Source organism: Schistosoma haematobium, chromosome ZW (genome assembly GCF_000699445.3).
Source record: "Schistosoma haematobium chromosome ZW, whole genome shotgun sequence".
Taxonomy (NCBI): Eukaryota; Metazoa; Platyhelminthes; class Trematoda; order Strigeidida; family Schistosomatidae; genus Schistosoma; species Schistosoma haematobium.
Genome location: NC_067195.1, coordinates 54095094 through 54120816, shown reverse-complemented (window position 1 = coordinate 54120816; position 25723 = coordinate 54095094). Strand labels below are relative to the sequence as shown.

The 25723-nt window shown below is 31.1% G+C and overlaps 1 protein-coding gene across 2 annotated transcripts in view; it reads left to right on the top strand.

Moving 5' to 3' along the window:
• CHRNA2_2 (Neuronal acetylcholine receptor subunit alpha-2) overlaps positions 1–25723 on the top strand; it is a 94955-nt gene that overhangs the window by 39120 nt on the left and 30112 nt on the right. For both annotated transcript variants that reach the window (XM_051211770.1, XM_051211769.1), the window contains 3 exons: positions 8702–8895; positions 18487–18596; positions 21238–21573. In XM_051211770.1, the coding sequence (XP_051071867.1) occupies positions 8702–8895; positions 18487–18596; positions 21238–21573 (640 nt within the window). The remainder of the gene's footprint in view (positions 1–8701; positions 8896–18486; positions 18597–21237; positions 21574–25723) is intronic.

The following is a 25723-nucleotide window of genomic DNA, read 5'->3' as shown; positions in this document are numbered from 1 at the left end:
CAATAATAAACTCAATCAGTAATAATGATAACTCATTAGTGACCTAACTTATAAACCGAATATCCTCATTTTAGCTACACTGTTTATGTGAGAATTATTGATCTTAAAAGGAAACACAAACTGGAATAGGTGAAGCCCTGTTCAAATCTGCAACTTACTGTATGAAATCTAAGTTCTGTAATCAGTAACTCCATGCTTCATCATTGAATAATAAAAAAATTTGAGTATTGAAATACATTTTAAGTAATTTTAGTTTAACAAAAGCAAATTTTCGTTTTTGTGAGTTATTTATTTATTGGAGTCTTGAAATTTTGTAGAACATTATAAATGCCATTTCAGATATTCCTCTGTTGGAAGTTATTTTTGGACGCTTTTAGTGAAATAGAACTATCGTTTTCAGTTGTTTCGGAATTCTGGAAATACAATTTGTTTTAGCCTGTCCTCTAAGGAAGTTCTTATCGTTATTATGAAGTTTAGAAGGTTGTTGAAATACGTGAAGATCATGGACCGATTAAAGTTAGACAACTATTGAAAACCTGTAAACACTAAAAGATAATTTCGTTCTAGCACAGGACACCTAAATAGTGTGCATCCACAATCTCGCATGCGCGAATGGGACCCATGACATTATGTCTTGCGTGTTTAATCTCTAGATCAGTAACCCAACAGTCAGTGGTGACATTGCGCGGGGCGAAGAATCTTGTGTTTTTGATTTTCGCGTGCCGGATACTAGATGTGCTCAGCTGAGAAATCCTAAACTAGAACAAAACGGCCGTCTTGTACTATCAGGTGTTCAATGATTTTCTAACTTACATCGGTTCACGATTCCAATCGACGCTCTTACGGAAGCAATAAAATTTAGTCATTTTTACGTAATAATAATCGGTTTCTTAAGTAACCGTATGTTTTGTAAAGCTGTATTACCATAGTTTGAAGCTGAATTGGTTTGAACTGATATAATTTAGATTTTTATATAGTTCCACTTAATTACATTGAACATTATTATCTAGTCAAAATAAATCTGTCAACAAACTAATAATCGAATTTCAAACAAAACACTGGGCTCTGGTAATATTATAAAGATTTATGATGTATACTTGAAAGTCGAAAGGCTAAGTTATCATTGATAGTCCTGGAGGGTTCAGATATAATCTCCAAAATAGTTGTAACAGAACATTTGTTCAGCTCCCCTCTAATTTACAACGATACTCTTATTGATGTTAGTTCAAAAAATATCAGACCTTTTTAGGAACTTTTCGAATACATTTGTATATTTAGTTGAACAATTTTGCAGAGATTATTTAAAATGATTAATGTTTTCTTGTTAATAACTGATCTCAGTTTTAAAGCTGTTGATTACTACAAAACATCAAAAATCCCATTTGTGGAATATTGTACTCATAAAATGATTGTGTATCTGAAAGATCTAGTTTATTCAAAACTATTCCAGTTCATTCCAATCCATTTATCGCTTTTCACTTCACAAAAGATTATTTTCAGAAGGGGTAGTTGAAATCATGAGTCAGTAGAAGCTTGCGCTCGAGACTGATAGGTCCTGGGTTGGGATCTCGCAGGGGGCGGGTGTGAACTTCTGAGGAGTCCGATACTTGGACTAAACGGCCATCCAGTGCTTCTAGGTTTTCCATGATGGTCTAGCTTCAATTGACTCATGATTTCAACTATTAAAATTTCTAAAATCTCCACAAAACCTCTTCTGTGTATTTTTAATTGAGTTTATAAGCAGAAGTCATCTAGTAATTTGTAAAATAAAGTTGAAGTGTATGAATCTATCACAGCTTCCGAATTCCCGATGGTATCTTTGACAAATAAAAATAAATATACTGATTTTTTTCTTTTTGTCACCTAAATTTTTTTACCTTCTCTTTAATAAATGAAGAGATATTACAATATAACGGTTAGGAATGAGAAAATATATAACTCAGTAAATTAATTGATGTTAGAATCTATCACCATTGGATGCCGGATCAGTGGTTCAGTAGGTTAAGCGTTCGCGCGCGAGACCGAAGGCCGTGGGTTCGAATCCCACGTACGTGATCGTGGATGCGCACTTCTGAGGAGTCCCACAACAGGACGAAACGGCCGTCTAGTGCTTCCAGGTTTCCAGAGGTGGTCTAAAATCGGTTCATGATCTCAATAAAAAAACCTAATAATCTCCACAACCCCTATACTATTGATTGAATTAATTGATTAGATCTGTTTAAGTCTTATGATATTGTAAATCGTGTTTATACATTAAATTAGTAACTAATTATCATTAAGTATTGCCTAGTTTTTACCTTTGACCATTGATCATGGTATATTAAACATTCAATTGTCAGTGTATTCTAATAAAGTTTCGATTTATTCTTAGTGTTAAATCCACTTTTACCTCTCATATTTATCTTCTCCATTACATCGAAACATAAAAGCGTTTAGTTCAATTATAACAGTGTCAAATCTAGAAAAAAAATATTTTCCACCGTTATTGTCATTGATACATAAATTGAACAGTTCGTCGGACAACCAAATGGTAATCAAAATAATGACAATATAAAGACATTGTTCTACACGTTTTTCTCTAATGAATTGTAAGTTTTATTGGTAATGCGTGTTCAAAAGAGTGAAAAGTATGAAAAATAAGTTTCTAGTTCGTGTTCTAAGATATCTAAACCGTTTATTTAAAGATACATTATCATTGTTATCATTAGGTTAAACGTTGTGTTACATTTTCGTGAATATATAAACCAATTTTAAAAAGCTTTAGACTTTTCCAAATTAATTGAGAAATAAAGGAAGCATATTTTGATATCAAACTGTTTATGTTCTTAGATGTTTTATTTATATAAACTGTTAATCATCTAAACTCTGTTTATTTTGAAAGTCCATTGTCAGATAGCATAACAGTAGTAATGTCGATTGATAATTACTGTTTATATTCATTAGACAACAACAACAATATTTTCAATTTATCTGATAGAATAAAAGGCAGAAAACAATGATATTGTAAACCCAAGAAAATTCGCACCCTGATAAATTTTGTTCTCATAGACTCAACATCCTTCTAATGTCTAAATACCATTAATAGATGATAAATTTAGTAGTTGAATTCATGAATCAATTAAAGCTAGACCATCATAGAAAACATGAAAGCACTGGATGGCCGTTTTGTCTTAGTATAAGACTCCTCAGCAGTGTGCATCCACGATCCTTCCTCGTAGGATTTGAACCCAGGACCTATCAGTCTCGCATACGAACGCTTAATCTTTAGACCACTAAGCTGACATCCACCGGTGTTAATATCTGATTTCAACCAATCCACGAAATCGCTCCACCGTTCACTACTAACTTCAGTGAGATACTATCTTACAACAGACCCAGATGATAAATTAGTTAAATTAAAACTATATTATAAGTATTGTTATAGAGAATAATTTATTAGCTCATTAATTCAGATGATTTTACAGGTCATTTTAAACTTCTATCTAATAATCAAGATGAATAACTAAACATTTAAAAAGCATTTTGATAAAAGATTGTATAATTGTCAAAAAAAGAAAGATTGACAAAAGTAAATATGATTGATAACTGTTTATATGAAATACAATTTATAATACAAGATTTCATTATGAAAGTCATTTAAATTTTTTAAAAATTAGTTGGTTAAGTGCCTGGCTCGAGACTGATAGGTCCTGGGTTCGAGTCCCGCGAGGCGGGGTCGTGGATCGGCACTGCTGAGGAGTTCGAGAATAGGACGAAACGGCCATCCAGTGCTTCCAGGTTTTCCATGGTGGTCTAGCTCCAATTGACTCATGATCTCAACTGTTGAAATTACTACTATCTCCACAAAATCCCTTCTGATATTTTTTATTTGTTTGTTTTAAAAATACATTTTGCTAACACCTTGAGTAAACTAACAATGATTTTATTGAATAAAAGGATATTCGAGAAAGAACCTGTTATAACTTGTGGCCTGAGTGCCCTGTTAATGTATAACGTAACGATACTGCCGATTAGAAAGCAGTGAATTATCAATCGGACCAATAACACGTAAAACCCGTATGATCAGTCTAGAGTACTTATCAGTCCTGCTTCCTGTCTAGCCCAGCCAGTTAAGTCCGGAACATCAATCTCAGCCTCTGCAATATAAATCATTTATTTCAAACATACTCGATTTATGTACCAACCAAACAGATTACATCGTACCAATAAAATAGGAAACAACATTTATACAAGAATTGGCCGAATGTGGCTGTGAATAAGGGAGATAGTAATTAATAGACAGGATATAATTCAAGAATGGTAAATTGTATAATAATAGTTCATAGGTCAAAATAAAGCTCATAATAAGAGGGACATGAATATGAATAGTTTAGTTATTTAATAATTATATAATAGAAATGTACGTATACTTTTGATCCATAAATGGATTCCAAAAGTTACCATTCATTATGCTTATCGAGGCATAACAGAACCATTCAAAATCATAACGTAAGAGATAATTGAACAATTGTTTGTACCTTGTTTGTAATTCTTTAACAATTTACAACTTAAGTTTTGTACGTGATTAAATAATATTAAAGTACTATGACAGACATAATAACATTTCATTTCTTACTTAGATATAATGGTCTATATAGTATATTTTAGATTAATTTGCTATACAATTGACCTATTAAAAATAGCATTCTATGGGCAACTTCATTATTCCTAGAGTGTTTTAATTTGTTAAGATTGATTTCTTATTTGACTTACCAAGAATTTATCTTTGAAACAAATTGTTAGTGAATTATTTCCAAGGAAACCTTGAAAGAATACTTCTTTCTTCTTAAATTTGATTTTTCTTGGCTTAAAACATCCGTTTGAAATAAAGAGTTATTTTATTTTAACCTTCTAGACTTAAACTTTGCATTATATACTTTATATCTTTCCTTTGTTATGACTTACCCTTAACCTGTCTAGTTGACGTTTTAATTTTCATATATAAATATTCTTAACAAGTATATGTGTGATCAGATTGTTCGAAGTGTATTCCGCAAATATATCACATAATTCTGATAAACTTCGTCTTCTCATCATTGCTTTATCGAAATTTATACCTAGATAGTATGAAAACCTACAATAACTAGCCCGATATTTAATCTTAACAATGATATAAAGATCAGTGAATTCTTTTTCGTAGAATCAGTAGATAGAATAACTTGTAACTTTTTTGAATAGTTACATTAATCGAAACTTTATGTCCATTTTAGCAAAAGATTACAATTGAACTCTAAGAAAACAATTGATTTAATCTATATAGAACTGAATATAATAAATTCTTTTTAAGAAATATCTATTTTATCTAATCTTTAATCTACAATTATTGCCTTGACAACTACCTCATTATTCATTAATTAACATAAAATTGTATCTCACGACATACTGTCTCATGAACTAACATTTTGTTTTTATTTACAAGAATAAAACCACTTCATATAGGGAAATCTCATAAAGTTAAAAAATAAACTCCAATGAAATTTCAGATGGTTCAGTAGCTATGCAACAAAAATTCATAAATATTAAATGCTGATTAAGAATACCAATTGACTATTCATAATTATAAGAAAGAAAGTATTAGTAAAAAGAATTTATTCATTTCTACTCATTTTACCATCGTCAGAAATACAAAGTAAACGAGGTGTAAAGAGTAGAATTTATGCAGTACAAACGCTGTGTAGACTAAAATTTTTTTTTTTCATTTTTCCTATCATCGCTATCATAAAGTGGTGAGTTTGAAACTTACGTAAAAAATTGTTGTCTAACTCATTCGTGTGAAAGCTGAGGTTTTTTAATGTCTCTTATAAACAATATATAAGTTGAAATGACACCTTCATTTCAAAATTAAGAACAAAATTAATTCCTATTTTATGAGATGTTATCTGATCATTTTTAAAACCAAATACTTGGTGTTTTACATATAAAATAATGAGGTACATTTTTAAACATTATATATATTATAAGCAAAGATGGATAGTGTCTAGCGGTAGAATCCGGGACGCGCGTTTCATCCTAGTTGGGACGCGTCAGCTGGATTTACCTGCAAGTGGATATCAGGAATCAGTAGCTAAGTGGATAACCCGATGGCGTTTGGAGCGAACGGTACTGGGTTCGAGTCTCAGAGTGAACATCAACTCAGGTGCAGGTAGATCCAGCTGAAAAGTCCAAAATAGAACAAACCGTGAGTCCTAGATCCCACTGCTAGCCACTATCCATCCTTGCTTATAATGTTTGTGACTGAAGACAATATCGAGGTAATCCGGACAGGATACACATATGCCAATAAGAGACTGAATAATTGCAGTCGTAATCATCAATAGGAAGATTCAGGTAAACAATACCAAGTGAATCGTATATGTTGACTTACGTGAATTGAATAAACTGGAGATCAACATTTAAATTTATTGGCCAATAGGATGAGAAAGTTTAAACTTTAAACTTTGGTCCATGGTACAACCAAAACAAAGAAGTAAACAATGACAAATTTAAGGTCAATAATAACCAATCGGCATCAAGGTGTACGGAACAAGCTGTGAAACGCATATGGAGAAATTCGAACAATTCACTTCTATCTGAAGTTTGTGCTGATGTCGTTCAGAAAAACGATGAAAGCTCCACGACAAAACCATCCAACTCAGAGAACAAAACTCCATCAAAATGATATAATTATTCTCACCGGGCAATTTATTTCAGCATTGCAGTAATCAGTGCAAAATATTAAACTATGTAGTCACCTTCATTTAGAATTAAGCCAAAATACATGCCCAGTGTGTTATCTTTGTGTAATGAACAGTCATTGACAGTTACAGATCAGGCATTATCACTCGATATACTTTTTTCCATGGAACTAAGGCACTCTAAGGGAAAGTGTCAATCATGTGTGTTCACAATTCATGTGCTGTTAGTATAAATCCATTCTTAAAATATTAGAAGCCAATCAACTCTAAAGTAACCAGACAGTTTTAAAATACACTTCTGTTCAGAAATCTTTCAAAATAAATCATCTGATGGCCAAACTATAATTTATGGACAAAGTAATCATATTTGAGACAACAGTTCTCAGATTTTAGCGCGGAATTCATCCACTCATTTGGCTAAATACTGATTCGGCATTAAATCTGATGTCAATTTGTGATGAAAACTCAAAATCTAATTTTAACCCATCAACTGTAAATCATAATTCCAATTCCTCACACTGCTTTAGAGCCCTCATTTAGTCTTAGTTAGTAGGTTGACATTTTCAAGGTCACTATATCGTTGCTCAAAGGTCGCCCATGAATTATAGTCTTCCTATAGAAGTCAGTGTATCAATTTCCACTGAAACTCTCAACATTGTTCGTTATTCCACCTATACAGGTTGGTAAAGTTATCTTCTATCAGACTATTGTTATTTAGCAAAGACGTATTAGTTTTCAAGCAAATTGTAAACTATTTCACAGGTTGAAATCATGAGTCAATTGAAGCTAGACCACCATGGAAAACCTGGAAGCACTGAACGGCCGTTTCGTCCTAGTATGGGACTCCTCAGCAGTGTTAGTAACATTATCGCACCTTACGTTTATATATTTTTACCTTAAAATGTTTGATTTTACTGGTAAACCATAACATTTTTTGGCAGTCCTTGTGCATATACGACAGTTCGACAACACGAATATTTATCTCAAACTCAGGATGGTCGACATTGGCGTATCACGGGTTTGGGGCATAAAAGTTTTTCCAATAAAGAAACAGTATATCTGCCAACAACATTTCTAATTAACGGCATAACCTAGTGGAATGAAATTTAAACTATTTTTATATTGCAACACTTTTTAAAAGCATAAAATGACGCCAATCATGCAAAAAACTACTGTTTCTTGTCATAATCACTTAACAAAATTGATGTTTTCGCTTCCAAACGATTTAAATGGAATCAGTATACCTTTTGATTTGATTTAGTTTGCTAATATTTTTTCTGAAATAATTAAACGTTAGCTCGTCTAGTTGGCGTCTAACAGTTCAGTGAACCATTCCAATAAGAACAAATTCACTTATTTTTGGTACTTGGTTTCGTCTTACAACAAAGTGTCATCGTCATACTGAAAAGAAAACAAATTACTATGAACACAAAATGAATATTCTAAAATGAATTCACAGAAATTTCATTGTATTTAAATGGTAAACGTTTATTATTATTCGGAAGGGGGTTTGGAGAGATTTTAGTAATTTTATAGTTGAACTCATGAGAATGTGAATTCTAGAAGCACTGAAGGGCCGTTTCATCCTAGTATGTGACTTAAGAAAATTGTGAATGGTGGATTGGTTGAAAGTAGACATTAACACCAGTGGATGCCAGCTCAGTGGTTTAGAGATTAAGTGTTCGCGTGCAAGACCGATAGGTCCTGGGTTCGAATTTCGCGTTGCGGGATCGTGGATGCTCACTGCTGAGAAGTCCCATCTTAGGACAAAACGGTCATCCAGTGCTTTCAGGTTTTCCATGATGGTCTATCTTTAATTGACTCATGAACTCAACTGTAAAATGTATTATCATTCATAAATTCATTCGATAAATTCAATGTTTTAATTTGAAAATATTTATTCTTAATTAAATATGAAATTGATTTAGAGTTTTCTACGCTAATATTCAAATACTTTCTTTGTTTTTTTTTTTTTTTTTCATTATTAGAACATGTAATACCATCATCGGAGAAACGTTTAATTAAACAACTAATTGATAATTATGAAAAAGCTGGTAAAATTGGACGCCCAGTAAAAAATACTAAAGATCGTGTAGTTGTTGGTTATGGATTGTCATTATTTCAATTGTTAGATTTAGATGAGAAAAATCAAATATTGACAATAAATGTTTGGGCAAAATATGTAAGTTAAAGAAGAAAGAATATTTTGATTTATCTATTTTCAAGGATTTATTTTCAAACTGTTTTTTGTTTTAATGATTAATGGTTATCTTGATGTTATCAACAATTATCCTTAAAAAAAGGAGGAAGAGTAGTTTTTCTCTAAATGTCATTATATATAACAATGAATATCCTGGCAATACACAACAGAAAAAGTGTAAAAACTTTGAATTTATTGATTAAACTAACAAATTAAAGACATTTTCACAAGATAAAAAAGTAACTAACTGATTCAATCTGCTATTTTCTACTTAAAGCTTGTGCTGATGATGTTATTCAGAATAACAATAAAAGCTCCATGACCAAATCATTCAACCCAGAGAATAAAACTTCACCTAAATCATCCACCTGATCCACAAAGTCTTCTATACCATCTTTATGTGTCATAAGTACTAGATAATTTAAAACGGTATACATGAAGATTTTATTTCTTGTAAATAGTATTTTCTATCATTTTTAATCAAAATATAATCAAATTCATAAACTACGGTGCGTGCTACTTATATCGGCCGATATAAGTAGTATGTGTCATTAATCGAAAGTGAAATACCTGGCTTCAGAAGGTTAAGAAGATCGAAGAAAAGAGAACAGTTACAAAGAATGATTAGTGTGGAAGCAAAAGAATTGTGAAGTCTGAGACAGTGGACTAATATTTTGCAAATGATGTATTTACTGTATGGTTCTCAGATTTTACTAAAACATTTTGTAATTTTGTGTTCAATCACATTCGATTAATATCAAAAAAATGGTTTTGTGAAGATTATAGTAATTTAATAATTGAATTTTAAAGTCAAATAAAATTAGACCAACATGGAAAACATGGAAGCAGTAGACGGTCATTTCATCTTCGATTGTTCCTATTTTATGTTCTCGTTCACTACAGCACTAATCTTACATCGTCACTGATAATCCAATTCAATGCTTAAACATGTAACTTATTAATGATATTCACATTAGATTGAATAAAATTTCTTCAAAGTTATGTGTTTTATACAAACTATTCACTGATTAAAGTAAAGTTAAATCTAACCAAGTTACGTTTATTTGTGTTTCATTGAGATTATGCTGCGATAAATGTTGGACCATTACTGAAAAACTGGTAGCACTGGATGGCCATCTCATTCTAGTATGGGACTCCCCAGTTTTATTTAAGTGTTAATATATACAGTAAAATCATTCTATTTTCAATACTTAATCAGCTGAAATAATATTGGATAATGAACAATTATTTTTTATTATTAATTTCACTGAATACTTTCAATATATGCATCAATGATTATTGTATTCAATCAAATAATGATCAATAAAAGTATAAAATAATGAAGCGTAAAAACAACATATTATTGAAGGATACTTTAAGTTGATATAAGACCGTTGAAGAAAAATTTAATTCATTTGATATTCTATATTAAATCGATATGAAGTATATACCTACTTCATTGTACAATAGTCATTTGTTCATAAAATCCCTTTTATGGATACCGCTAACTACTATCATTATTAGTAAAGATTTAAATAATCTTTCTTTTAAATATCATTACAAATTGATAATTTATTAGATATCAACAAAAGAAAACTATAAAACCTTATTTATAATAACATCAGATCTATTAAACTAATTGTTGATTATTTGAATTTAATAGCATAGTGTAGAATGCAATAGCATTTAAGGTGAAATATATTAGGTTTGAGTTTCAGTGTGTACATCAACAATGAAAAACAAGTACATCCAGATAATTAGTCCTAAATAAGATGATATGAGCACCTTAGATTCCGATGCTGTCTGCAATTTGTCTAATCTATGAAACCAGTAGTAGTATACAATGTATTTTCTTAAACGGTATAGTAATCATTCCTAAAATATAATTAAGTTTATTTGTGCTTCATTAAGATTATAAATGTGATAAATGTTGGACCATTAGTGAAAAACTGGTAGCACTGGATGGCCATCTCATTCTAGTATGAGACTCCCCAGTAGTGCGCACCCACAACCCTGAACACTAGACTCAAACACAGGACTTTCCGTCTGGCGAGTAAACGCTTAAGAAACGGCCGTCTAGCGCTTCAAAGTTTTCAATGGTGATCTAACATATATCGGTTTATGATCTCAATGAAATTTATGTGATTAAGAAACGACCGATATACTGTAGTGTGTGCTGCTGATATCGACAGATACAAGTGGTACGTATCATCAATTGAAAGTGAAATGCCTGGAGACAGAAGGTTGACAAGATTGCAGAAAAGAGAACGATTACAAAGAATGATTGGTGGGAAAACGAAAGGACAATGAAGTCTGAGACAATTGATTGACATTTTACAAATGAAGAACTTAGTGTATGGTTTTCAGATTTTCTATTTAACAGAGAATGCGTTCGATACGTGTACCTATAAACAATGGAATTTTTATTAAATGTGTAATTTAAGTGATTCGATTGCACCTTGAATTATCTGAATTAAGCAATTAAGGGAAATCAAGCCACTGTAGTCAACTAAGAATGAATTTATAACAACTTATCAACTATTCAATCGCAATATTAGTAATACATTACCAGAAATAACTCCAATTATAAGACAAATATTATTTTCATTACTATTCTATCCGTCATCAGATATGTGATGAAAAACTATGAAATTCAGCAATGTTTACCTATGTTTATGTTAAAACATCATCTAGTGCTTATTAATGACTAGCGTATGGAAGTAATTTCCCTATTTATAGGAAGTAGCTGGGATCAGTGGTGTCTGAACGTGTGCGGTACGAAAGATATATCAACAACGGTGAAGCAATATTTCGAATCAACTGAAGTTACCTAATTAAACTACTGAATCATAACTCAGTAATTTTAGAATTAGGCGCTAGCCACGAGGTTTGATTGTCCTGTTCCCGATCATTGACAGGATTTTACATTCATGCTGTCAAAGATTCTGATTCCGAAATAAAACCCTATCCGAAAACAATATTGCAAGTATTCCTTGACTGACTCATTTGAATTCACTGAATACTCAAATGACATAAATATAAAGACAAAGACAATGTGCTCCTTTGATGTGAACACTTTATTTACAAATGTACCTCTCAGGAAAACTATTGATATTTTGTGTGATTATATCTCTTTAAATAACCTTCCACTGCCATTTCCTGTTAACACTTTAAAGATTTATTATTATTGTGTACAGATAATGTAAAATTCACTTTTGAAGGTGAGCACCTCCGACAAATAGATGGTGTAGATATGGGTAGCCCTTTAGGACTTTTGCTGGCTGATGTGTTCATGGGATATGTTGAAAATTTAGTTGAAGACTCAATTCGAAAGATGGGTCTGTATAAACGATATGTTGATGATATAATAATCATAGTGGATAAAGGTGAAGAAATAAACAACTTGTTAAAAGAATTCAATAGAAGTCAAAAGCGCATTTCTCCTACATGTGAAGAAGAGAAGAACAACCAACTTCCTTTTCTAGACATCCTGATTAGTAGGAGAGATGATGGTTCCATCCAACGTTCTACATATAGAAACCCAAGATGAACAGGGCAATATCTTAATTTTCATAGTCACTGCCCTATTCATTACAAACGTGGTTTAATAAAGAGCTTATTCAATAGAATCAATCGTATCTGTTCTAGTGATGCTATCGAAGTAGAGACGAAGCTCTTGACTGATACGTTAATGAAAAATGGTTATTCTTTGATGTTCAGAAACCTCTGGAAGGGTTGAAATACAACTAGACCTATAACGCTTCTGGCACCCAAAAAGCGAGTTTATATCACGTTACCATTCAGAGGCGACACAAATAGTCTCATGTTGAAATGGAGATTTAAATTAGCCATCAACCGAACATTTTATGCAGCCCAACTTGTCATTATCGAAAAGACAAGGTCTATGTTTAACCAAAAGCCCAAACAGTACGAAAGCGATTGTGTCCATCAATTTACATGTATGTGTAGAAACACGTACATAGGGAGGAGCAATCGTGATTTGCAATTAAAAGTGGGTGAACACATACCAAAATGGTTGCAGGGACAAATGAATTCCAGTGGTCAAATAAGATCACAGGATAGGCAGACATCATCCTCAATTGCGAAACATTTGATTGAGACTGATCTTAAGGTTGACATCAAATCAGCATTTGTAGTGTTATACAAAAGCCTTCAAGGACGTATACTAAGCTTTATTAAAGCCTTGGCTATAAGGAAGTTGAAACCCCCTTTATGCGATCAAAAATAATTTGTCCTTACACTTAACATACCCAGGTATTACTGACTTATTATCCAGAGTGGTAATCACATTGATTTTGTGTACTTCAATATTATTTTTTTTAAACAGTTGGGATCATGAGTCAATTGAAGGTAGACCACCATGGAGAACCTGGAAACAATGGACGGCCGTTTCGTCCTAGTACGGGACTCCTCAGCCGTGCACACCCACGGCCCCGCCCCGCGGGATTCGAACCCAGGACCCATCAGCCGCGTGCCAGGCGCCTAACCAACTAGACCACTGAGCCGGCATCCGACGGTCTTAATGTTTAACTTCAACTAATCCACAAAATTGAGAGACACATCCACCATTGTCATCAGTGAGTTACTAACTCACAACTGACCCGGTCGAACTCTACTGGTCACTGCTTCTCACTAGAACTCCAGGATATACATCTTGAAGCCAGTCACTAGTGAGCATATGTTGATTAGTATCAGAAGGGGTTTTGTGGAGGTTGTAGTAATTTAAACAGTTGAGATCATGAGTCTTACCTTTAACCTGTCTAGCTGACCTTTAATTTTCTTATAAACATATCTTAACAAGTTTATGTGTGATCAGATTGTTCGAAATGTATTTCGCAAAGATATCACATAATTCTGATAAACTTCGTCTTCTCATTGCAATATTGAAGTAAAACAACTATTTAGTTCCTCGTGACTTCAATAATTGTCCAATCAAATTCATGTCGTGTTGTTGAAATTTAAATTGAATAATCACAACCACACCGCATGATATCAATAACTTTTTTAACAGTGACAAGTGTCTATTTAATAAATATGTCATATATACTTTGAAAAGGGAATGGTACCTTGAGTATGATTAAAATTTTCTTTAAGTCATGATCTACTGAAATGATCAAGATATATGTTGTCCAAGTGTATGATTTTCGAACTATTTTGCATGATCGGAGCTGAATGATCAGTTCATAAATATGTCACTCTCATACTGGAGGGGACTATTTAAGCCTATTTCAATAAAATTGATTTCTTAAGAACTAGGCACAGATACATTTTCAAGAATAACAAAATTCTTCTAGTTCACAAAATACAACACAAGGAAACGTATAATATATCCGCATAGCAAATATCCGAATATTGAATAAAATTCAGTAAAATTTGTCAACTGAAATAACGATCAATTTACTTAATCCCTTACAATATCAAAACCTGATAAAATATTATCATAATACAGCAGTTAACTGGTTGTACTCATCATATCCTCTCGTTTTGTTAAGGCAATTATTATTGTTGAGGAATGATTTTCTTTATCTTTTGTTTGTAAAATTTGTTTTATGTGAAAAAAAATCACTAAGGTTACTTCAAAGAAAAAAAAACATACAATCTACTCTGTAAAATAATCACATTTATATTTCTATAACATAGAATTCTTCTTCCTCTGATTTATTTAAATTGAAAATAACATCTGTTTAATTAAATATGGTAACATTATAAGTATCATACTCATAGGTAATATACAGCTTCTATTTTGAATCGATCTTATATTTGTTTAACATGATGGTTACTAAAGTAACGTTTTATTTATGAGTTTTGAAATAATATAGTTATTTAAATTAAACAAAAAAAAGTATAAAAATGATATCCGGTTAATAAAAACAAATGAATAAAATAGAAATTATAGTCTACGGTATACATTCTATATAGGAGAAATAATACAGTGTTAAAACTTGTATAAATGATAAATTTAATATATTTGTTCTTGGTAAAAACTACATACTGTAAGAAAGCAGATATCTAATGTATACATATACATACAGATATAGTATCAACTTATTTCTTGTTAGCATTAATGATTATATCTTGTATACTGTATTCATTGTTATTTGTTGGTAAATTTAAAAATTTCAATAGTTGAGATCATAAGTCGATTGAAGCTAGACCACCCTAGAAAACCTGAAAGCACTGGACGGTTGTTTCGTCCTGGTATGGGACTCCTCAGAAGTTCGCATTCTCGATCCCACCTCCCACGAGATTCCAACCCAGGACCAATCAGTCTCGTGCACGAGCGCCTAACAATTTGACCACTGAACCGGCATCCAACGGTGTAAATTATCTTTTATATTGTTTACTTCCTGAACTACATTGACTTAAACAAAATGAAACTGAATCAATAAAACTGATTAATGTTGTCAATGATATGAATAAGATAAATTATTTTCGAATATTGTTTTATATTATAAACATACGTATGTTTTTTCATATCATAATGCTTAGAAAAAGTAATAAAACATGGTTGACATTAGAATATTATTACCATCGTCACTTTATCCAGTGAACAGTATGTCTACTTAATGATGATCAATATTGTAATGAACGAGAACACATGCGGGGATAATCGAATGTATTAGAACACAAAATTACAAAATCTCTTAGTAAAATTTGAAAATCATACAGTAAATACTTAATTTGCAAAATGTTAATCAACTGTCTTAGACGTGACTGTTCTTTTAAAAATGTCAATCAATAGTCTCAGGCTTCACTGTTCCCTCCTTTCCCTGCCAATAACCTTTTGTTCCTGTTGATTTCTAGTCAATCTTCTCGACTTTCTGCTTCCAGACATTCTATTCTTGACTATCGTTATATACAACTTATGTCGATATAAGTAGCAAACACCACAATATATTACTAGTTCAGAATTGTGTTAACTAGTACATGACTAAAAATATAATCTATTCGAGAGCTAACCTTGAATAAATACTAAACGAAATAACCCACATTTAAGTTCGCTAATAATAGAGTTTTAACTAGGACGAGTGGGCTTATCATGTGTCATTGAACTTGTAAAATATATTTTTCTACACCTATTCACATGTATTCAATGGATCTTGAGCGTATGATTCAAAACGAACACTTAAATGATCAGTAATCTGAATTCTGCCTCAGGAAGGATTTCCTTTAGAATGAAATGATTTATATTATCATATTTTAAACATTGTTTCGATTGGCTAAATTTCTTGTAATTTGATTATGCACGTAATTGACAGGTCTTCTGATAGAATCAATAAACTAATCAATTATACATGTTTTACAATGATTCCCTTTCCTTACGTAAGTTCATGAAGAAAATTAACTCCAAAAAAACCATAGATAACTGTAAGAGTTTATACCAAGGCCTAAATTTGATAATTTCAAACAAACCGAATATGAGGTAGAAAGCTAATAATAAAATAATGTTTTTGATTGAGATCATGAACCAATTGATGCTAGACCACTATTGAAAACCTGGAAGCACTGGATGGCCGTTTTTATTCCTACTGTGGGACTCCTCAGCAGTGCGCATCCGCGATCCCGCTTTCGGGATTCGAACCCAGGGCCTTCAGTCTCTTGAACGCCTAACTTACTGGACCACTGAGCGTATTTGTGATATCCAAGTGATCAAAAATTTGAACTCCTAGTGTTTCGTGATTTAATATAATCCATTTTTTGGAGTAAATCCATAAACAACTGAAATAAATTAACATAAAGTTACACCATCAAAATAAGATTTCATTATGTCAATAATTATTGTAATAAGATTATTGTTATTTAATAAAATAAAGTATAATCTTGATCATTTCATTTTTCGTTTTTTCTAAAAGACATGTACCTCAAGTTAAATTTTTATATTGAAATGGAATTAATATTTAAATACATTAACTCTAATTGTTATTCACTGTTTGTACTTACTTATTTACGCCTGTTACTCCTCGTGAAGGAGCATAGGCCGCTCACTAGCATTCTCCATCCAACCCTGTCTTGAGAAGATTCACTGTTAGTATTATAAGGGAAATTTGACTGAAACTAATTATTGTTGGATAACAATCAATGTTGAGGGATGTAAACAATTTAATGTTATTTTAATTCAATATCTAAATTAATAAAAACAGAAGGGTTTTTGTGGATATTATAGTAACTTCGATGTTTGAGATCATGAGTCAATTGAGATTCGACCACCATGGAGAACCTGGAGGCACTGGACGGCCGTTTCGTCCTATTATGGGACTCCTCAGCAATGAGCATCCACCATCCCGCACCCCGCCAGATTCGAACCCAGGACCTATCAGTCTCGTGTCAGGCACTTGTGAGATATCAACTCACTGTTGACAATGGTGTACAGTGGCGCAACTTCGCGGATTGGTTGAAGTTAGAAATTAACACTGTTGGATGCCGGCTCAGTGGTCCAGTTTGTTAAGCGCCTGGCTCGAGGCTGATAGGTCCTGGGTTCGAGTCTCGCGGGGTGCGGGATCGTAGATGCGCGCTGTTGAGGGGTCCTATGCTAGGACGAAACGGCCGTCCAGTGCTTCCGGGTTTTCTAGGGTGGCCTAGCTTCAATTGACTCATGATTTCAATCAGTGAAATTAATAAAAACATTTATCTATTTTTCAAAGTTTGTAAAAAATTAGTTTGTTTTGCAATATTTCATTTTGAAATGTTATTGCCTAAGTTACTAGATGTTAAATCACTGAGTCTATTAGATAAGACATTTTTAACTGACAAAAGCTATCTATGATATGAATAGTTCAGTGATAATGTTTGTTACTATAATAGGTTCTAGAGTAGATTGAAATTTTTGATAATGAGTTAATATTTTAAGAAATGTAAATATCCCATTTTAGTAACTAATAATCTACACCAAAACTATTGATTTAGAATAAGTTATGTAACTCTGTTTGAAATCATATGGCATAAAATCAAATCTACCAAAGTTAACATGTATCTAAATGTAGTGACAAATTCAAACAAAGTAATTCAATCATCAGTGATTTATCGCAATCAGTTATATCATTTTAGTCAATAGTGTATCATGGATTGCTTATTAAAACCATTTAAGAAATTTTGTATTTTTTCATCTTCATTGTTTAAAATGTTGAATTCAAAAAGCCTAATGAAATAAAAATCAATATTTATGCTATAATTGTTTTAATCACCTATCAACATTCAATTGTGGTTATAAATATTCTTCGACTGTTTTTTTATCAAAATCATCATTGTAACTTGATCGATGGAGTTTAATTAACATTAAGTAGGATTCCACAACCATGACACTGATCACTACTTAGTGATCGATCATGTGCAGATACATCATAGTCCTATAGGTCAGTCATGGTTCAAATAGCTCAATGGTAACTTCTCTGACTGTAAAGCTTGGTGACACAACATTGAATCCCTCACAAAGGACTAGTTGCCTCAAGATTATAGGTACATTTTGCTAATGAGTGCTAAATAGCATAAAACTGACACCAAACAAGGCCTCATGAATTATATATATTACATTTATCATATATTTATACTTTTCAGACATGGATTGACCAATTACTTCGTTGGGATCCAGCTAATTATTCAAATATACGTGAAGTACGAATTCCACCAAGTGTAATATGGACACCAGACATTGTACTTTATAATTAGTAAGTAAAATGAATCATACTCTTATTAAATATAATTATTTATTTAATAGTTATTACATTTAAAGCATTTATTTTCTTTAAACAAAGGATATAAGTAGGATGTCTTTATTTTTATATCTGATTTCGAAAGATCATTATTTCTATCATTCTTATTGTATCCATAAATAATTCTTTCTAGGTAATCTGTAACAACAAAAACGTTTGTAATAATGTTATTTTTAACTTGAAGGTAATATTGATTAGTCACTGATATATCACTCGGAAACCTGTTGAAAAAATTTTACTCTGAATTGAATTTCCAACATACCAGTATGAAAACATACAACATTGGCAAAATCTAATGATAATCGACTTTTATCGCAATATTTGATCATCACTGTAAAACAATGAGGAGTTTTTTTCTATCAACAAAACACTTGATCAGTAGTATTTAGTTTCCAGTAATTCCATATCTAATGGAAGTCTTTCAGAAACAAAATCCCATGTAATCATATAACATTTTTATTTAGTCTGTTTTATGTGTAACTAAAACTAACTTCGAGGAATATCTGAAAATATTATTACATGACACATTATTTTTATTTAATGCAAACAGTTAATTGATCATTGAATAGCAGTCAGTATTATGTTTGTTTAGTCTTTTATAGATGAATAATGCCTATTAATCAAGTTGTAACCACTAATCTAACTGGCTCGACATTACATGCACTATTTTGAAGTATCAGCTAGAAGAATATTTAGTTTTTTTACGACTACCCTCATCTACCTTACGTTTACTTAATGTTTCATAAGTTCAACTGATCTATTTTAAACTGACTTGCTATAAAAGAATAAATATTCAACTTATTTGGAAAAATATATTACTTGATTTGTCATACTAACTAAGCAATTGTTGTGAATGAACTGACTCAAAGAGTTTAGATTGTCTAATAGTGCTCGGTTTCTGCTGTGAAACAGTTATGGAATAAACAATTAGAATAGTTTAGGTAATTCATTATTTGACATCAACATATGAATGATTGATAACAAATAACTGTACAATATCAGATTAGTAAAATTTTCCGTCAACAGTTTGAGCTGTTATGAAGTCTATAATAATGGTTTATTAATAAATAATAATTGAATTACTTCTGGTTATACTGAAATTCAGATTTGTATGTTCTAGTCCTCTTCTAGTAAGCTTTTGTGAGTGTCTAATCTTCGGTTGAATGCGTAACTTGAAGGTGTGGATACTAATAATCCCAGTAGTTAGTTCCAAAAGTTTATGACTCAGTGGAAAAATCAGTATACCATGGGTAGTTGGTTCATTCTTGACTTTTAAACTCACCTGCTTTATCTTTTGAGCTGTCCTGATCTACTAGGAAGAAGAAAAGATGTATCAAGTTCAAAATCATTTTTAAGTATTCTATATTATCAAAATCAGATCACTTCTTATTCTAGAGTAAGACAGAGTAAAGAGGTATAACTTCTCAGGTCGCCCTGTGTACGATATGATCCGAAATTGTCACATAATACAATCCTGTTCAGTCAAGGTAAAGTTATGAATTTTAAACAAGTGAATTCCAGTTTTTGATGGTATCGATAGACTTTTATGACAGAATATCTCAAATTTTTCCTGTAGTTATCTTTGTTTTAAACGATTTATTTTTAAAAAATGGAATTGATTGAATGATCCAATCTGTGCTTTTTAATCACGCTTTTTAAAATGTCAGTTAAAATTGTTTTCATATACACATGTAGTTAATTCATATCAGAAGGGTTTTGTGGATATTATAGTAACTTCAATGTTTGGAATCATGAGTCAACTGAAATTAGACCACCATGGACAACATGGAGGCACTGGATGACCGTTTCGTCCCATTGCAGGACTCCTCAGCAATGCGCATCCACGATCCCACCTTGCAAGATTCGGATCCAGGACCTATCATTTAGTTAAAACAAAATTTACATCTCTACTCTAGTTAAGCTTATGTAATGACCTATTAATTTACATATTAGTTTATTAATTGGTGAATACTAGTACCATGACTCTTAGCTAGAATAAATAAGCAATGAATACTTCATATATTTCTAAAACAATATTTATTCACAATAAATGGTTAAACAGATCATGGGTAAGTAGTATGACATTTTTAATGTCATATATAAACCCATTGTATATTGTCATTATAAGAGCAAACATGAATTGAAAATTTAAAACATTGTTTATTCGTCTGATAAAGCATCATGACAACAAACATATTCGACGTGAACTAATAAAATCTAATTAAAATGAGTATGAACAAATCTGTAGTGATGTTTTTCATATAAATATGAGGAACATTGTTGACGTAGAGCAATTCTAAGTTACCATTTAATAAACTAAGCAACATATACTGAGCAGAGGTGGGTGGTTATCTAATTTTAACTACGAAATTTAGTTGGTAACTCATAAACGCTACCTATAACGTCGTAACACATCAAGCCTATGATATCCAAGTCACACAGAATACACAACATCGTCATTGAGTTGATATTTCAAAATTTAGTGTCATTCATTCAACATTTTTAGCTAATAATTGTCCCACTTTTGATTTGATTAAGCTCATATTGAATTAATTGTTCTACATTTTCATACCATTTCCCATGATATCATTTTCAGTGCTGATGAACGTTTAAAAGAGAAACGTGATGTTATGTTGAATGTTGATTATATGGGTCGAGTATTTTGGAGTCCACCAGCTATATTTAAATCAAATTGTCCAATTGATATAAAGAATTTTCCATTTGATTATCAACATTGTTTCTTAAAATTTGCATCATGGACATATAACAGTGAACAATTAGATTTACAATTTTTAGACAATCGTACTGAAGTTGATATAGATCAGTATACATCAAGTAATGAATGGTCACTTGTGGCTAGACCAGCATATCGATTTGTTATGTTATCTGATGAATGCGGTAAAGAAATACCAGATTTAACATTTTTCTTATTGTAAGTTATAATTGTTGAGTTTTTATTATATGTATATATAAGTGAACATTTCTAGCTTTTATATTGTAATTTGTCATTGATTAAATCAGTTTCTTGAAATATGAATAATTATTATATTTTAGTAGTAAAATATCGACGAATTTCAATTCAAAAATACTGAATACAGCGTGATTTTGTAACACACTATTCTGGTGGAAAAGTGATTACCATGAGATCTAAAGGTTCATGGTTCAGTTTATTGTAAGGTGAAGAGTGAGCAGTACCCGATGACTCTCCATACTCTGACAAAAATGTTATTCAATGCTACCTGCTTCTTAGTAGTACTTTGAATGTCATCAGTCCGTGGTGAAAACCACCTACAAATTAGGGAACTTTAGAAAAAGCTAACTTTTAGACTCATAAATAATATTATGAAGATCACTAAAATTCCACACTTTTTATCGGTGAACGACCCGGAAAATTGTTATTATCAAGTCATTGATGACATATAATCATGCTGTTTGTGTTGTTATTCTCCATATAAGCGTAATGGAATATGTTTGTTGCTAAAGATCAGGATTTTAGAGGTGTGTTGGTTTCTGAACTGGATGGTTCTGTCGTATTGTTTTCATAGCTCCTCTCAAAGTATCATCGGTACATACTTAAATAAAATCCATTAATATTATTTCGCAGTTGATTAACTGTCTGTTTTTTCATCTAGAATTTAGTCAGTCATTCTGCATAATTATGTTACCGTTCTGGTTCAGAGACTTCAGGTAAAAATTTATTATTCCAACAGAAGTGGTCTAAGTGAACACTTCCATCTCATTCAACTGCGTTGGATCACTGCATTTATATATTGACCAGAAATTTATCAATTTGCTTTAACAGTTACAAACATTGTTCTCTTATCAAACCTTTCTACGTAATACATCTAAGTCTGATTATGTAAACAATAACAAAGAATCACGGCTAATTAAACAACGTGAACTATCATGATCGCTGTGTTTAATTTCATTTTGTTTTAACATCGGTAAACTAATTTACTAAACCAACTTAAAAATTCATGTAATGGTATCTCTTTAATACATTGACTATACAATCGGATCAGTCATCATGATGATGTATATATTTATACCAAAATAAAGCATTAAAAATATTGATCAGTGTGTATGAACATTTAAGAGTATCACTGTTAGTTTTTTTCAATAGGCTACTTATAAACAAACAACATATTATCAATACATGATATTTACAACTTCAACCTTATTTAGTTTCCTATAAGGAGACACACAATAATTAGGCAATCTGTAAACTTGGACAAATAACCTTAATGAATGAAACGATACATGAGGATTTCACAAACAAACTTCTTTATTATCACAAAACTTAAAGTGAACATTTAAAATTAGTTTAATTTTCTTGATGATTTCTATAGAGTCATTTCATTAAATTATCGAATGTTTAAATTTATTATTCAAAATAACTAATTTTATTGATTTATGTCGATTATCATTTATATTTTTCAAATTACGCGCATTTAAAAATTGTCAATCATTTTTACTATTTTAACTTAAATAAACAATCACTTCATTCAAACATAATACATCCATGTTTGAAATAATACAAAAAAGGAAACAAATTTTTTTGGTTTCATACAAAGGATAGAGAATAATTTTGAAAAAAAAATTTAAAAAAAATAAAAATAAACTGCTTAGAAAAGCTAAGGAAGATTAGTTTGTAAATATTTCAGATCAACATAATTATTAGCATTTAATTTTTTTCTTTCTTCACGGTTAGTATGAAATCTTTGCTAAACAAATAGAAAAAAATGATCGCAAAAATAAGAAAAAAAAGAAAAAAAGAAAGAAAAATAACTGAATAAAATTGAGTTTTGTTTTCCTCTATTTATCAACTTAAAGAAATTGGACAATTTTGAAGTAAAAATCTTTCTTTTTTTGAATTTATTCAAGAAAAATAAAAGATGAATTTAAAAGTAGTTGTATAGAATGGTTTAGAAAGAGAAAGAAACATACAGATTGTTTCTAATTTATGTGATAATGTAATCAGTACTTAACTTTCATTATAATGCATAGAAACAAACTTACTATTTTATTCCATTTTGTCTTTGTTTTTCTTACTTAAATCTTCTAGATTTACTCTACTTTATATTGTAAATTATATCACGAACTGATTGTAGTTAGACAATCAGTTAAAACTAGAAATCATTAAATAGTTGTTTAACTTTAGTAATATGATATCGCAAGAGTGTACATCTACAGTATTAAAATAGTTACGTACTATAGTGAATTGATTAGAATTAAACATGTGGACTATTGGATTTTGACTCAGTAGTCTAAAATTTTGAATATTTTTTGACAATTTGAAGATTGTGTGTTTGTAGTGAACAAGAACACGGGTGGGGACAATCGAGTGTATTTAGCACATACATTACAGATTTACTCGGTAAAATAGAAAAACCAAATAGTAAATCGTTAATTTGCAAAATATTATTCCATCATATCAAACTGGACTGTTGCTGTCACAATCATCGATCCATTCTCTCACATTTCATTGTTCATGCGTTTTCTTACTAATTGCATTGTGTTCCCGCTCTTTCTTTCTTGATCTTCCCCCATCTTCTGCTGCCAGACATTACGTTTTTTAACTCGCGTCATATACTACTCATATCAATATAAGTAGCACACACCACATGTTCAGTTACTGCTAGGGTCTTGGATACGTAGATACTTAAGAATTCCATATTAATATAAAACAGCTGTCTAGTACTTGTCAGTTTTTAATAGTTGTCTAATTATGTAATTCATCAATATTTTTGTTTCAACTGTTTCCATTTCTAATTATTGAATAATTTATTCAGTACAACGATTTTGTTCGAAATGTATCGTTGTAACTAGAAAATCAAACGAAGTAAATTATGGTTACCAAGATCTTTTTTGATGTAAAGATTAGAATTCTAAATAAAATTTATTAAACTATTAACAGCTATCTCATAAACACTGGAATTAATGTTGCTTCTTTGCTAACAATTTCTTTCATGTTTCAGCTAAACACATTTTTGATCAAACAACCTATTTAATTAACTAATCTTAATTTGTTATCGTTTGAATAACCCTATTTTCAATATCTTAGTTAAATGATCTTTAATCTTTGATTTAGCAATGCTATTGAATCTTTTACATGGTTTTGTGTAGGTTTTGAAATGATGAATGATACCATTTAATATATAAAATCAGTGAAAGATAGATGGGGTTGAGTAGTTGTCTTAATTTAGCTTTGAACTGTTAAGTGAAATATATACACAAGATCGTAATAATCGCTTTCGTGCTCTGTGAAGATGATGGTATTATTTAGGCAGTTATCTGGTTTCTGATGAATTGCATTTTTCAATTGCTATCGTTTCGCCACAACTCATAAATCACTAGATATCTTCTACCCTAACATTAACTATCATGGCTTTTCCCAGGGACATAGGAAGATTATTTATTTAGGGGGTACATACTTTAACGTCTTGAGATTATATTTTATCAGGAACTGATATCTTAATTTGCGACCTGTTGTTTTTTCTTTGTTCCACTCAATCTATCTTTTTCATACTTAGTTTAGATGCATTTCAGCATAAACCATCACATACTTTACATATTATCGATCTCATAGAATAATATATCAATTATTTTTGCTCACAAAACACTTCAACTGATTGCTTCATGTTGATTCAAATCAAAAACGTTTTCGTCGTTGATCGATTTTAGCTGAGAAATATCTGTAAACCAAGAAGAATAACTTTTTAACCCTGTCAACTTATCATATATTTTATGAGTGAAATCAGTTTCCTTTAGGTTCCGTTGTAGGCGAGTGAACGAATATGTTACCTTTACGTCATTAAATAGTGATCGAACCGTTCATATTTCACTCGCTTCTAGATACAACACAATTGCTATCAAGTATTAGTGATTAAAGTTGTTCCACAACTATAAAATATTGTACAAATTACTTATTATCTATTATTAAAAACTTTCTATATTGATATGAATGAATTAACAATGAATTTTGTTATTGAAAACTAATACAAATTAACGTGCTTTCTGCTTTTGAACTCTGTTAAAACATTTGTTTACATTGATTCAAATATCAAATAGTGTTTATCTAA